Source organism: Narcine bancroftii, chromosome 10 (genome assembly GCF_036971445.1).
Source record: "Narcine bancroftii isolate sNarBan1 chromosome 10, sNarBan1.hap1, whole genome shotgun sequence".
Taxonomy (NCBI): Eukaryota; Metazoa; Chordata; class Chondrichthyes; order Torpediniformes; family Narcinidae; genus Narcine; species Narcine bancroftii.
In genome coordinates, this window is record NC_091478.1 from 74,291,215 (window position 1) to 74,304,731 (window position 13,517).

Here is a 13,517-nt window from a genome sequence, read left to right on the forward strand (position 1 = left end):
CTTATAGACAGTGCGGGATTGAACCCCGTCCCAAACACTGCTGCTGTAACAGCATTGCACTAATCGCTATGTTAACCATGCTGCCCAAGGGTGGTATCAGAGGAATGTTTTTTTTTCCACTGAGTGGCAGGTGGTGACTCTGGTACAATAGGAACACTTAAAAGCCTCTTAGTTAGGAACATAAATGTAACAAAAAAAATGGGGGTTTATAGGGTGTGAGTGAGGGAAGAGTCAGATTAATTATGGAGTAGGTTTATGTAGGTCGGTACAGCACTGCTATTCACAAATTTAAAAAAAAAACACTTGAGCACGACCAAAGCAAACATGTTTCAGAATTTACTTATAAATGTCTGAAAGACAAAAACCCCTCTTTTTAAAAAAAAAAATACATTGATATACCTTGTGGAAAGGGTTTTGTAAACTCAATAAAAATATTTTAAAAAGAAATAAAAATAAATTTTAATAGAGAGCCACAAAGTAAACTCATTCCTTCCTATCGAGTACAATGGTCTGATCCAGTGCAGGTTCAGCAGGCAGTTACTTGGACCAAATTGCTGGAAAATCTGAGGAAGTTTATAGTCCTTTACTCCACTAGCACTATGGCGATGCGCTGACTAAAAGGGTGCATTTATCAGAGTACATACATGACATCACATACAACCCTGAGATTCCTTTTTTCCTGTGGGCACAGCAGAATGACCATTAATTGTTAGTGCAAAAAATAAACTGTACACAGGGTAAATGTGTAAACAAAGAACTGTCCAGATAATGAATGTAAACAAACTGTACAATACAGGGAGAGCAAAGAAAATCACTGAAGTGCACAAGTAAGAGTCCTTAAATGAGTCTCTAATTGAGTTTATGGTTGAGGAGTCTGATGGTGGAGGGGTAACAGCTGTTCGTGAACCTGGTGGTGTGAATCTTGTGGCACCTATACCTCTTTCCTGATGGGTCTTTGATGATTGGTGCTGCTCTTTGATGGCAGCGTTCCCTGTAGATGTACTCATTAGTGAGGAGGATTTTGTCTGATGTCCTGGGCTGTGTTCACTAAACTTTTGGAGAGTTTTACGCTCTGGGGTATTGGTGCTCCTGTACCAGACCATGATGCAGCTTTGTAGATGGTTGCCAGGGTTTCTAATGTCACACCAAACCTCTGAAAACTCCTGAGGAAGTAGGGTTGCTGACATGCTTTCTTCATGATGCCATTGGTGTGATGGGTTCAGAAAAGATCCTCTGAGATAGTAACTTGTATGAACTTAAAATTTGCTCACCCTCTCCACCTCTGATCCCCTAATGATAACTGGATCGTGCACTTCTGGCTTTCCTTATTGTAGTCAACAAATTAGTTTTGGTGACATTGAATTGGTGCACATCAAGTTTTCAATCTCCATCCTGAATACTGACTCGACCTCTTCCTTTATACAACCCATGACCGTGGTATCGTCAGCAAATTTGTAGATGGTGTTATTGTCATACCGAGCCCCACACTCATAAGTGTAAAGTGAGTAGAGCAGGGGGCCAAGAACACAGCCCTTTGGTGCTCCAGTACTGATGGAGATTGTGGAGAAGTTCTTACCAATCTTCACTGATTGAGGTCTGGAGGTGAGGAAATCCATGATCCAGTTACACAGTGAGGTGTTAACTTCCAGGTCTTGGAGTTTGCTGATCAGTTTTATGGGGATAATGGTGTTAAATGTAGAATGATATGTAAATATCATTGTTCTTCAATGCGACAGTCAATCTCCATTCTTTTTATTTCTAGTTGATAAAGAGCATCGTGAAGTATGCATCTTTGTTGTCGAGGTGTTCCAGGGCTTGGAACTCTGCCAGACAACCAGACCTCTGCTTGGAACTGGGAGTGCTAAGCTTCCACAGAGTCCCTTGGTCTTGGAGGGGAAGGTCAAGACCTGTGGTTCAAAACTGATCTTCATCTTTTAGCTGTTTAATGCTGTGGTTTCAAAACTGGTCCAATTGTGCCAAGCCTTTTGTGTTCCACAATTAGTTTTATCTTCTCACTTCTGCTCTGTTGAAGAGAGAATTACAGTGGAAGTTGTTCTCAGCTCAAGGTTAACAGTATTTTGACTTTCTCTGCAGGGATTTACTTTTACACTCTGGTGAAGTACATGGTGGATTGGGGCTACCTGAGAGACAAAGATGTCCGCGGTGCTCCATATGACTGGCGACGAGCACCCAGTAAGTAAACACTTGTTCCAAATTTATTGTTGCATTATAATCTGGTACGTTGAGAAGGGTTTGTTTCACGAGGAGTCTAGCAAGTCAATTCTAACATGAGCAGTGGTTCTCAACCTTTTTATTTCCACTCACATACCACTTTAAGTATTCCCTATGCCATAGGTGCCCTGTGATTAGTAAGGGATTGTTTAAGGTGATATGTGGGTGGAAAGAAAAAGTTTGAAAACCACTGTTTTAATTGTTCCTAATTGGCTCGTTATGTGCACAGTTTCACAACTCCAAAGGAAATAGGCCAATGACAATTTTTCTCAAGCAAAATATTTCAGTAACAATTGGGTCTAGAGCAGTGATTCTCAGCCTTACCTTCCCACTCACGTACCACCTAAAGCAATCCCTTACTAATCACAGAGCACCGATGGCATAGGGATTGTTTAAAGTGGTATGTGAGTGGAAAAGGTTAAGAACCACTGGTCTAGTGTGTAGTGAAAAGATTAATTAGTGCAACGGTTTTCAAACTTTCTTTCCACTCTATTTCGTTGAGAAAGTATCAGGTTCGGTGGATTCAAAGGTTTACAATCTAACGTAACTTTATTAACACAATTAATAAGAGAGCATGGGAACATACACACACAATTTATATGATTGTAACGGGAAAGATACAAGTATTAATTTACATAGGTGATGCAGTCATTCGCACCCTATAAAAAAGCAAGAGTTGTACACACCCTCCAGGACCCCTGAATAAGGGGAGGTGGATCTGGTACTGTTGTACCCACAGGGGTATTCACACGCCCTCGGATCCCTGATCAGTTGAGAGCGGCAGCTCTACTGCCAGTATTGATCTATAGCAATTTGAGCTATAGCAATACCACGGCTCAGCTTCAGTGCCGTGTGCACCTTACCTGCGACCCTTCCAAGCGACGTCTGCAGCAGCGACCTGGCATGGAGTGGTGTCAGCACAACAAGGCAGAGATAGCTTTTTAAAAACTTACTGATCAAGCATTCGCAACCCAGATAGCACAATGATCTCTAATTATTGAGTCTTTTTTTCTTCTTTACCACCTTTCTCCACCTTATCTCCGATGTCCCCTCATGCTCTTAAGAACAATAGAACTTCTCCTTTGTTAAATGGACCTGTTCCCTTAAATCGGCAGCAAAGTTAATGGTGTATGGATTAATGCTTGTGTATTTTATACTCAGATGGAGCTAACTTAATGTTTCAGATCCTAATATTCTGATTTTGATATTTCCACTGATGATTTGTAAAACCTATTTTTTAAAAATTACATCTTTTCATCTGGGTCGTTGGTGAGGGATATGTAAATATTATTGTTCTTCAATGTGAAAGTCAATCTCCATTCTTTTTATTTTCAGATGAAAATAGTCAGTTTTTCAAGGACTTGAAGGTGATGATTGAATCCATGTATAAGGAATATGGTAGTCCTGTGGTTCTCGTAGCGCACAGCATGGGAAACCTCTACACACTCTACTTCCTGAACCATCAGACCCAGAAGTGGAAGGACAAGTACATTAAATCCTACATTGCGCTGGGTGCTCCTTGGGGAGGTGTGTCGAAGACTTTGCGAGTACTGGCTACAGGTTGGTTGGTCATTAGCAATGTCAAATTGGAGAATGTGAAGTGCATAAGGTGGTTTTCCCTAATTCAAAACATTGTAATTGATAGTTTAATGCAGTTGCTTCTTTGATTTACAGTTCTGTAACAACACTGAATAATGGTAGCACAAGGCCCTGTGGCAGGGGCAGGGGATTCAGTTGTGGTGAGGAGATTCCTTTCTTACTTGGGTAATTGATTATTAGTGATTGCCCTTGCATCATTCTATTCATAATTTTATTCCTCTTTAAGATCCTTCTAAACTCCAATGAGAATAATCCCAAGTTACTCAATTTCTTGTAAAATAACTCCTTCATTGGTTCTGAAGGGAAGGTTCATTTATACTGTTAAATACTTCACACCATCCAATTTTCCCCCACCCTCAATAGAATAATCTGCTGTGGGTTTTGCAGTGAGGTCGGAATTAACAATTGTAACCTTCTGCTTTACTCAGTGGAAATTGCTGGTAAGTGACTCCTCGGAAAAACTACTTGCTTCCTTAATCAATATTTCACTTCATTTTATTGACCAATTTGTGACCTACTGGGTAACAATGTACATCTATTAGTCATTCTGACCATACAAATCACATCCCTATCTTCTCTTGACATTTTGATATTTTTTTTGTTATTTATTCTTTAAGGTTCTCTTTAGTTTACCTCACAAATTTGGAAAGAAAAATAGTAGTAGATTGGACTTTTGTTTAAATGGTGAAAAATTATTGTATCCTGTCGGGCGGAGACCTGAGATTGCTTGTGCGTGAATCGCAAAATGTTGGTTTGCACATGCAGGAGGCAGTGAAGAAGGCAAATGGATGTTGATTTTATAGACAGGGAAATTCTGTTGCAACTGTACAGGGTACTGGTGAGGCCATACCTGGAGTACTGTGTGCAGTGCTAGTCCTTTCACTTGAGAAAGAATATGCTGGCTTTGGAAGCAGTGCAGAGGTTGATTGTAGAAATGAAGAAGTTATCTTATGCAAAATTGAGTAACTTGGGATTATTCTCAAGGACTTGAAGGTGATGATTGAATCCATGTATAAGGAATATGGTAGTCCTGTGGTTCTCGTAGCGCACAGCATGGGAAACCTCTACACACTCTTATCAAGCAGTGGCTCTCCATTTATTTCTTTCCACTCACATTCCAGTTTAAGTATTCTCTAATTAGTAAGGGATTGCTTAAAGTGGTATGTGGGTGGAAAGAAAAAGTTTGAAAACCACTGTTTTAATCGTACCTAATTACTCGTTATGTGTCCGGTTTCATAACTCCAAAGGAAATGGGCCAATGACAATTTTTCTCAAGCAAAATATTTCAGTAACAATTAGCTATAGAGCAGTGATTCTCAACCTTACCTTCCCACTCACATACCACCTTGAGCAATCCCTTACCAATCACAGAGCACCGATGACAATAGGGATTATTTAAGGTGGTATGTGAGTGAAAAGAAAAAATTGAGAACCTCTATTATGGAGGCATAAAATGATGAATGGAATGGATGCAAAGTAGGCAGACTACTAAGATTACTTTCTCAAATGTATTAATAGTGCCCTTTCAAAGCTTGAATAGTACAAAAAAACCCCACCGCAGTTGTGCAATTGGACAAGACCAGTAAATCATCTTTGGCAGTAATAATTTCAAGGAACAGTTGGTTTGACCAACAGATGTAAGGTGCCTACACAAATGGCTAAAAGGCACAACTTCAGCTGACATCCTAGTTCTTGTTTGGATCCTGAGTGGAGGGAAACAGCCAGAGAATCCTTCTTGTACAGCAGTCATGTGCCTGCTAATGGCATGGATGAAAGTAGTGTGTCCACATGACTGCAGGACATGTGCGCTCAGAATGATCAGCAAAATTAAAGAAAAAGGGAACTGAAAAATGAATTGAATGCAGTAGCATTCAGAATAATTATTCAAAACACTACATTGTCCAATTGCTTTTATCTCCAGTTCTTTTTACTATTTGGCAGGATATTACATCGTGCCTCCAGTAACCCAACAACTGATTTGTGGTTTAGATAGTGGCACCCAACCGAGATTAGATTTCCAATTAGTCAGAAGGGACATTGAAAAGTAAATCATGTATCTTATCAACTTAAATTTTCATTGAGAGGTGGTGAGAATTTTTCTATGAAATACTCTACGATTGAACATTATTTATATTTGAGCTCTGGAGTTGGTCTAAGATTGGCTGTACATTTACGATGTTGAAAGCTTCTCGATAGAAATGTTGAATCCTAATGTTGCAAAAAGTAATTTCTCTTTGCCCCTTAAAGATTTAAACTGGTAGTCCAAGTGATTCATTTCTTTGTTTCCGCCTTGGCAGGTATTTGACCATTCTCAGATTGCATGATCTTGCGTCATGATTAAAATTAGAGCTGTTTGAAAGCACGAAGCCATCACCTACCAAATAGTGAACAGGGATTAATAGCAATTGAAGTTGGAAATGTAATAATTCCATTTAAACTGCAATTTTGACCTGCATTGAATAGTAATGACACCTCATTCCTCTGGCCAGAATGAGAAACCTGGAATCACACAGAGTGGATGAGGTGCACTTGAGAAGTAATAAAAGGTCAGAATGGGGTCAAGATTAAATGATTGATGTGGGAGATAGATCAGTTGAGTCACTTGAATTGGTCCTGCGCTGCAAGTTTTTGAATGATCACTGTGGCCATGGTTTAATACGTCCTATCCTTGCAGGAGACAATGATCGAATTCCCGTCATCAGCCCATTGAAGATTCGTGAGCAGCAGCGAACTGCAATCTCCACCACCTGGCTACTCCCCTACAACAACACCTGGTCAATGGACAAGGTGTTCATCACCACACCAACTTATAATTACACCATGAAAGATTATCAGAAATTCTACCAGGACATCAACTTTAAAGAAGGCTGGCTCATTCGGCAAGACACTGAATCGCTGGTGTACAATTTGACTGCCCCTGGAATCCAAATACATTGCCTCTATGGTACTGGAATCCAAACTGCAGAGTCCTTTCATTATGACGTTTTCCCCGATCAGGAGCCCAAAGTGGTCTATGGGGAAGGTGACGGAACAGTCAATCTGCTGAGTGCTCTGAAGTGCAAGGAATGGGCGGGGAAGCAGAAAGGAAAAGTCTTTTTGAAAGAACTGCCTGGAAATGAACATGTAGATATGCTGTCCAAGCTCACTACAATATCTTACATCAAAAATGTCTTATTTAATTTGTTTCCACTTTGAATGCATTCTGACTATGTTGGAAGTTTGGATAGTTTTGTTGAATCTTGACTGGTTTATGATGAATTGAGGCACTGGTGGATTGTTGAGCCATGGTTCTCTTGTTAATTTGTATGGCAATCCAACTAATTTCCTACAGTCATTTAGTAGCACATGTGTTTTCTTTAAAATATGCTGAGTAACTGCAATGTTCCCCATTTCAAAGATGGTAGTATCTAACCTGAACCCTTCTGGTTTTGACCTGGCAGAGGAATAGGGTGGGCGGTTTGGTCCTTGAGCCTCTTCCATCATTCAGTTGGATCATAGCTCACTGTAACTGAAGCACACATCCAAGAGAAAAAAGTCCCAATTAAATTCTTGAATCAGTTGTTCATTATATGGAGAATTAGGGTAGACATTTGATATTGGGGCAGAGAAATGGTGTAGAAATAACATTGTTTGGGAAATATAAATACTGTGGTATAACTTGAAAGGTGCGCAGAAACAAATATCTGCAAACTTTTACATTTGAAAGTAACTGCTCGTCACTTCCCATAGGACACCAGTTTACAGCATAATAAATTCCACTATAGGAGGTAAACACATGAGATTAATTATGATTACAGTCAAGATATTTCTACCTGGTTATTTATTCCTGGCAATTTTTGGGTGGGAGAAGGCATAATTTCTGGTTTCATCAGTGAAATGCTATATTTGTAAAAGAAAAACAAGTAATGTTCTACTTGTGGCATTTTCTTTAACCATATAACCGTTTACAGCACGGAAACAGGCCACGTCGGCCCTTCAAGTCCGTACCGGTTCACGAACAACACTAAAGGTTAATGATTACTCTGTTAGTCTTTGCCTGGGTGAACCATCCTTTACTTCTGTTCCCAGCATCGCATGAGATGCGGTTCTCGCCCAAGGAGAACCGATACCTTTGCTAATTCTGGGCCACATGATCATGGTTTCAACACACCCCACAATAATTTATGGGAAATCTATATCTAATTGTCTGTAGCAGAATAAGTGGGTGAAGTGCAATAAGAGAACTTGTCTCTGGTAAAGTGGGGGGTGAAGAGCCTTTACATTTTCAAAAATTTCCAAATCAATGCTGAGGCTAGTATTAATGATGTATAATAACTTTTCATGTTGGATGTTAACCGTTTCATATATAGCGTTCAATGCTGTTGTATATTTTAATATTTAGTACACTAAATCTAGTGGCAAATTCCAAAGTTTTGGTTTGTGTATTTGAGCAGTGTTACCTTTATGGACATGAATATTTTCTTATGTCAGTTATATTTTTGATACGGGAACTTCATTCAAGGAATGAAAGTTTTAGATGCAACCCTAAAACAAGTTACTGTGGATACTAGCTTTTCTCAAGCTCTGCTTTCTTATCTAGTTATTCGGAGTCGAGTTGTGATAACTGGAAAATCAATGTTAGTTTTCCCATGACTGGCAGATAGGATGGCCTTGCTCTTGAAGGCCATGCTGCAGAAGGTGCTAGTGACTCGCTGCTGTGGATGGGAATATAATGGGCAGTGACACTCAAGTTGGTGGGCTGCTTCAGTCAATAAAGCTGATGGCTGATTACAACAGTGCATTGATGCTGTTCTCTGTACCTCTTCAGTTCACATACCCCAAGAGTAATGTTACTACTCAAGGTGTATTTGCACTTCTGTAACTACTGCTTGTGTTTCTACTAGATTGTTATATTTTTCACTGGAAAATTAAAAACCTCTTCCTGCATGTGTGTATGAATTCTATTTTCTCAACAGCTCTAAGGTGCCAACTGCAATCCCTCTCGGAAGGATCATCGGCGGAGCGCTGTGCTCCACCACCTCACATGAATGAGCAGCCACTGCAAACAGCTAGTTAGGGGCAGGCTGATGAGGTGGTGATGATGCCATCAGACAGCGACCCATCTTCCCTCTCTCTCCCGCTCACTCAGCCCTCTCCTTCCATGACAGCTCTGCTGGCCGCTTCAGCCAAAACAAACAGTTCCAGCTGCATGGGAGATTATGAGAAGGGAAGACAGCCATTGTTCTGCCGCCTATTTATGATGGGTGCCGCAATGGCAAGTCGTCCCTCCTCCATCGGATCCGGAGGGCACTATGAGGCACTGCTCAGCATAAATCCGACACAGGAGCAGCCTTTTTGTGCAGGGTAAGTTTATGTTTGCCCTCCGCACTTATAGCCCTGGCACGAGGGCCTTTTGTGTCATCTGCAAACTTGATGATCTAATTTACCAGATGACAAATAAATGGTCCCAGCACCAATCCCTGAGGCACACCACTAATCACGGGCCTCCAGTCTGAGAAGCAATCATCCACTACTACTCTCTGGCCTCTCCTGTCTGGGCATTGTCAAATACAGAACGTCTGAACATTCCTGACTAACCTCCCTTGTGAGACCTTGTCACGGCTTTACTAAAGCATCAGGTCAAACACAGAGAAGGAAATCTGATTTATCATCCACTATTCTATGTAAGCTGACAAACCAGTGAGGAATCTGCTTCTCCTTGTGGAGCCACATTTAGGAAATGAACTGAAAATAACAAGGATATAAAATGATTAAAGGTTATTCAATCAGAATTCAGTTTTGAATTCCTGAGACAAGGTGTGGCAAGAGTGACAACCAATGCCAAAATCTTGTGATGCATCATCAAAGAGCCCTGAAGGAACAGTATCAGCAGACCTCAACAGGCACAAAGGAACGTGGTTAAGTTTTTGGAGATCATGCTGATTCCTCAGAGCAGTGAGCCAAGCTTTCTGATTCAATCACTTTTTCTTTCCTGTGGTAGTTAGAAGCGAGGACTTTCAATGACAACTGTGCAATGTTCAATTCCACTTGCAACTTCTCAATAAAAGAAGCAGCCCACATACCTGCACGGAGTAAAACAGATATCACTCCTGTATGAGTTTCAAATAACATTCATGCACACAACTGTCAGACAATGACCATTTCAGAAAATAGAAACGGGAGAGATAGCACCACTGACAGGAACACATCCATAGCTACAAGAACAGATCAAAGTCTGAGCATGCTGTACTCTATTACTGCAAAATCTTCCATTGTCTATGAGGCACAAGTCAAAATTCTGATGGAAAACTTTCCTTCCAGCCCAACAATGTTGAGGTTTAACAAAATCCATTTCAAAGCATTTCATTTGATTGGCACCCACATCCACTAACTTAAAAATGTGTTCCTTCCACCAAAAGCACACGGGGGCTGCAGCATTTATTATCTACAACACACTACATTTACTGAGTGAGACGAATATGTGGGCTCTCCCACCAAGAAGGTCAAGGATAACAGAGGCAAGGGCACCCTGTCACTAGCAAGTTCCTCTCCAAAGGTGTGCAACATCACAATGTGGAAATAGATCACTGGGTCTGAATCCTGGAATTTCAATTTGACAGAAATCCTGTCGGCTAAAAATAAAAAAGCAATATGTAAAACTCAATGGCTCTACCAAAGGTTTTGGGCATGATGGTATTGAATAAGTAGTTTAAACCAATTTGTTTATAAATTGCTTTTATAATTCTTGCATAATCTGCTCTGATCTCAGACACTAAATTTAATTTCTGCTTTTAAGTTTCTCTCAAAGTCTATTTAGGAGATGGAAGTCACTTCCCACTCATCTGAGCTTAGTGGTTTGCGCCATTGAATTTGCTGAGACCAGCCAATTTATCCCGGCATTTTTGCAGGCACCGATTCCAAATAAAAATGAAATACATGGGGAGCCAAAATAGTATTGGAAATCAAAGGAATACAGAAAATACTGCAAAATGCCATAGTCAGGCAGCATCTGTCAAGAGAAAAACAGTTTACAATTCTGATTAATGACCCTTCATGGCAACTGATATTTGGTTCTTCTGCTCCAGGGTCATGTGCTCTTGGAGTGTGAGCAAGACCAAACCCAAGTCTCCTCTCTCTACACATTTACTGCATGCTAGATTATGACAATGTAGTGATCATCTGCTGTAGTAAATGGACAACAAATAAGCCTGTATACCCTGTGATACAAACTATGTGGCTCAAAAGGATCAATAATTTTAAAGACTTGAATAGGTATATTATCCTTCACTGAACAAACCACAGCAATTAAAAGCTTATTTGTTCCCAAATACAGTTGTACTTCCCTATATACAACTGCAACCAACGGTGATGAGACTAGCTAACGTTTTAAGAGAAATAAAAAATAAAATGCTGGAAATGACTCACCAGATGAGGCAGGACTTTCAGAAAGAGAAAACAGGGTTAATGATAAAAGTCAATCAGAACTCAAGGTTTCAATGTGTTTGGATAAGTAATTTTTGGCCCACTTGGGAGAACATAGTAAAGATTTTTCCCCATGTCAGCTTTTAAAAAAAGGGTTGTGAAACCCTGTACAAGTTTGACAGTGTGGATCAGGCCTCAGTTACGTATCTTAGATGTATGTAGACATAGACATACAGCACAGTGACAGGCCCTTCCAGCCCAATTGGGTGGCCGATTGCACCCAATTAACCTACACCCCCCCCCCCCCAATACATTTCGAACAGTGGGAGGAAACCAGAGCGCCAGGGGAAAACTCACACAAACACAGGGAGAACGTACAAGTCCTGGTCCCAATCGCTGGCGCTGTAACAGCATTGCGCTAACTGCTACATCAACTGTGCCACTTCGGAGTGTGGCATGGAATAATTGGCCTAGATATTCCACTCAAGGCCTGGGTTGGGGCTTCGACCCACAGCCCCATGAGTGAATTGACATTTTGCTTCCACCATTTCACATCGATTATGCTGCATCTCCCAGTAAGTGTGTCAGCTGGCGTCAATCAAAAATAGTAAGTGACCAAAGTTGTTTGGACAACTGAATGAACTTGTAGGGTCAGAGAGGTCTCTTTCCACATTGTATTTTATATTAATAATGCCAAGCAGCCTATATTTGCTAACATTATTAAAATCTTTTTTCTGTCCTCTGGACTGTCAAAGAAAAAAAAACACACTTAAATGGTCTGGATTTTTAGTATCACCAGTATCCCAGATGCACTCACAGAGCTCCAAAGTAAGTTCTTAGTCACAATTTTCACATCCATCAATGGCAGGAAATCACCTCAAATCAAACCTGCATGACCTTCTATGTAAATTCTGACAAGTTTGGGGATGGGAAAAGAGTGTTCAGTCTCAACTATAAAATTGCTGGAAAAAAACTGTTCACACTCACCTACCAAGCATCAGGCTTAACGAGTCGCTAACACTTTCAATGTTTCCTGTTCTTTCTGCATTGAGGCACAACTAGTAGAGCGGTGTCTCACAGCTCCATCAAGCAGGGTTCAATCCTAACCTCCAGTGCTGTACGGAACCTGCACATTCTCTGTAACCACAAGGCATTCCTCCAGGTGCTGTGGTTTCTTCCTACATCCTAATGCAGATTGGTAGGTTGATTGCTCATTATGTGACAGAATCCAGGAGGTCGATTGGGGGAGGGGGTGTGGGGGGAATGTGTGAAGAATATATCGACATTAGTGCAACCAGGTAAGTGTTGACACAGACTTTGTGGGCTGAGGGGCCTGTTTCTGTGCTGTGTGGATCAATGACTACTCAATAATATTCAAGAATATTCCAAAAATTAAATCAAACTATTAAAAACTGAAAAGCAATAGAACAATTTAAAAACATCCAAATAATCTCCAACAATAAAGTTAAGATCACGCTCCCTTTACAGAATCTGCAATATTACACAACATTGCCTTCTACCTGCCAGAAGGCACACAAAAAGTCATCATTAATGTCACCATTACAGTTCGAGAGAAAGAGAAGCAAACACTCACCTTCATCCCTCATTGAGGTTCCTCTCATTTCCCCAGTAGTTTGAGCAAATGTCTTCAACACAAGCAGAAGAAATTGTCACTGAACTTCATGAAAATACTTTTTAAAAAAGGAATATAAGGGTTGGCACCATTTCAAAGGCCGAAGGGCCTGTACTGTAGGGTTCTACGTTCTAGAATCAATCCAGTATTGATGCATAGGTCATGAAATCACATTGCAGGAAAATCACCATCTTCCTGCCTCTCACCTTTTAACTATCCCTCTTCCCCTCACCCAACAGGCCTTCAAAGCACATCCACATTCACAGAAATCCTCTCATAATTCTCAAACCATAACCAACAGCTTTCAATCCACATCAACTTAAAATTAACAGGTTGGGTTCAGTCCCACATTTTAAGGATTGAAACACAGAGTTAAGAGAGCAATTCTGGTCAATACCAAAATACTCACTTCTTTTTTTTTTTTTAAAAAGTATGGTGGTGCACAACTCGTCTGCAGAGGACCAGATTTGTAATGGAAAACACTGATGAAAGCATTAACAAATAAAATAATAAGATATTGATATTTTGAATTGCAAACAGAAAGACAAGTCCTAGAATTTACTACCTATTTCTATTCAGATTGTTAATGAACATCACATCAGTGATTTTTATTTTGCACAAAATTCATATTTTTTTGCTCAAATTATGCTTT

The 13,517-nt window shown here is 40.3% G+C and overlaps 1 protein-coding gene across 2 annotated transcripts in view; it reads left to right on the plus strand.

The window, feature by feature from the left end:
* pla2g15 (phospholipase A2, group XV) overlaps window positions 1-8,757 on the plus strand; it is a 32,853-nt gene extending 24,096 nt beyond the window's left edge. For both annotated transcript variants that reach the window (XM_069901355.1, XM_069901354.1), the window contains exons 4-6: window positions 2,095-2,193; window positions 3,568-3,792; window positions 6,506-8,757. In XM_069901355.1, coding sequence (XP_069757456.1) covers window positions 2,095-2,193; window positions 3,568-3,792; window positions 6,506-7,026 — 845 coding nt within the window. In that variant the 3' untranslated portion in view covers window positions 7,027-8,757. The remainder of the gene's footprint in view (window positions 1-2,094; window positions 2,194-3,567; window positions 3,793-6,505) is intronic.
* The last annotated feature ends 4,760 nt before the right edge of the window (window positions 8,758-13,517 follow it).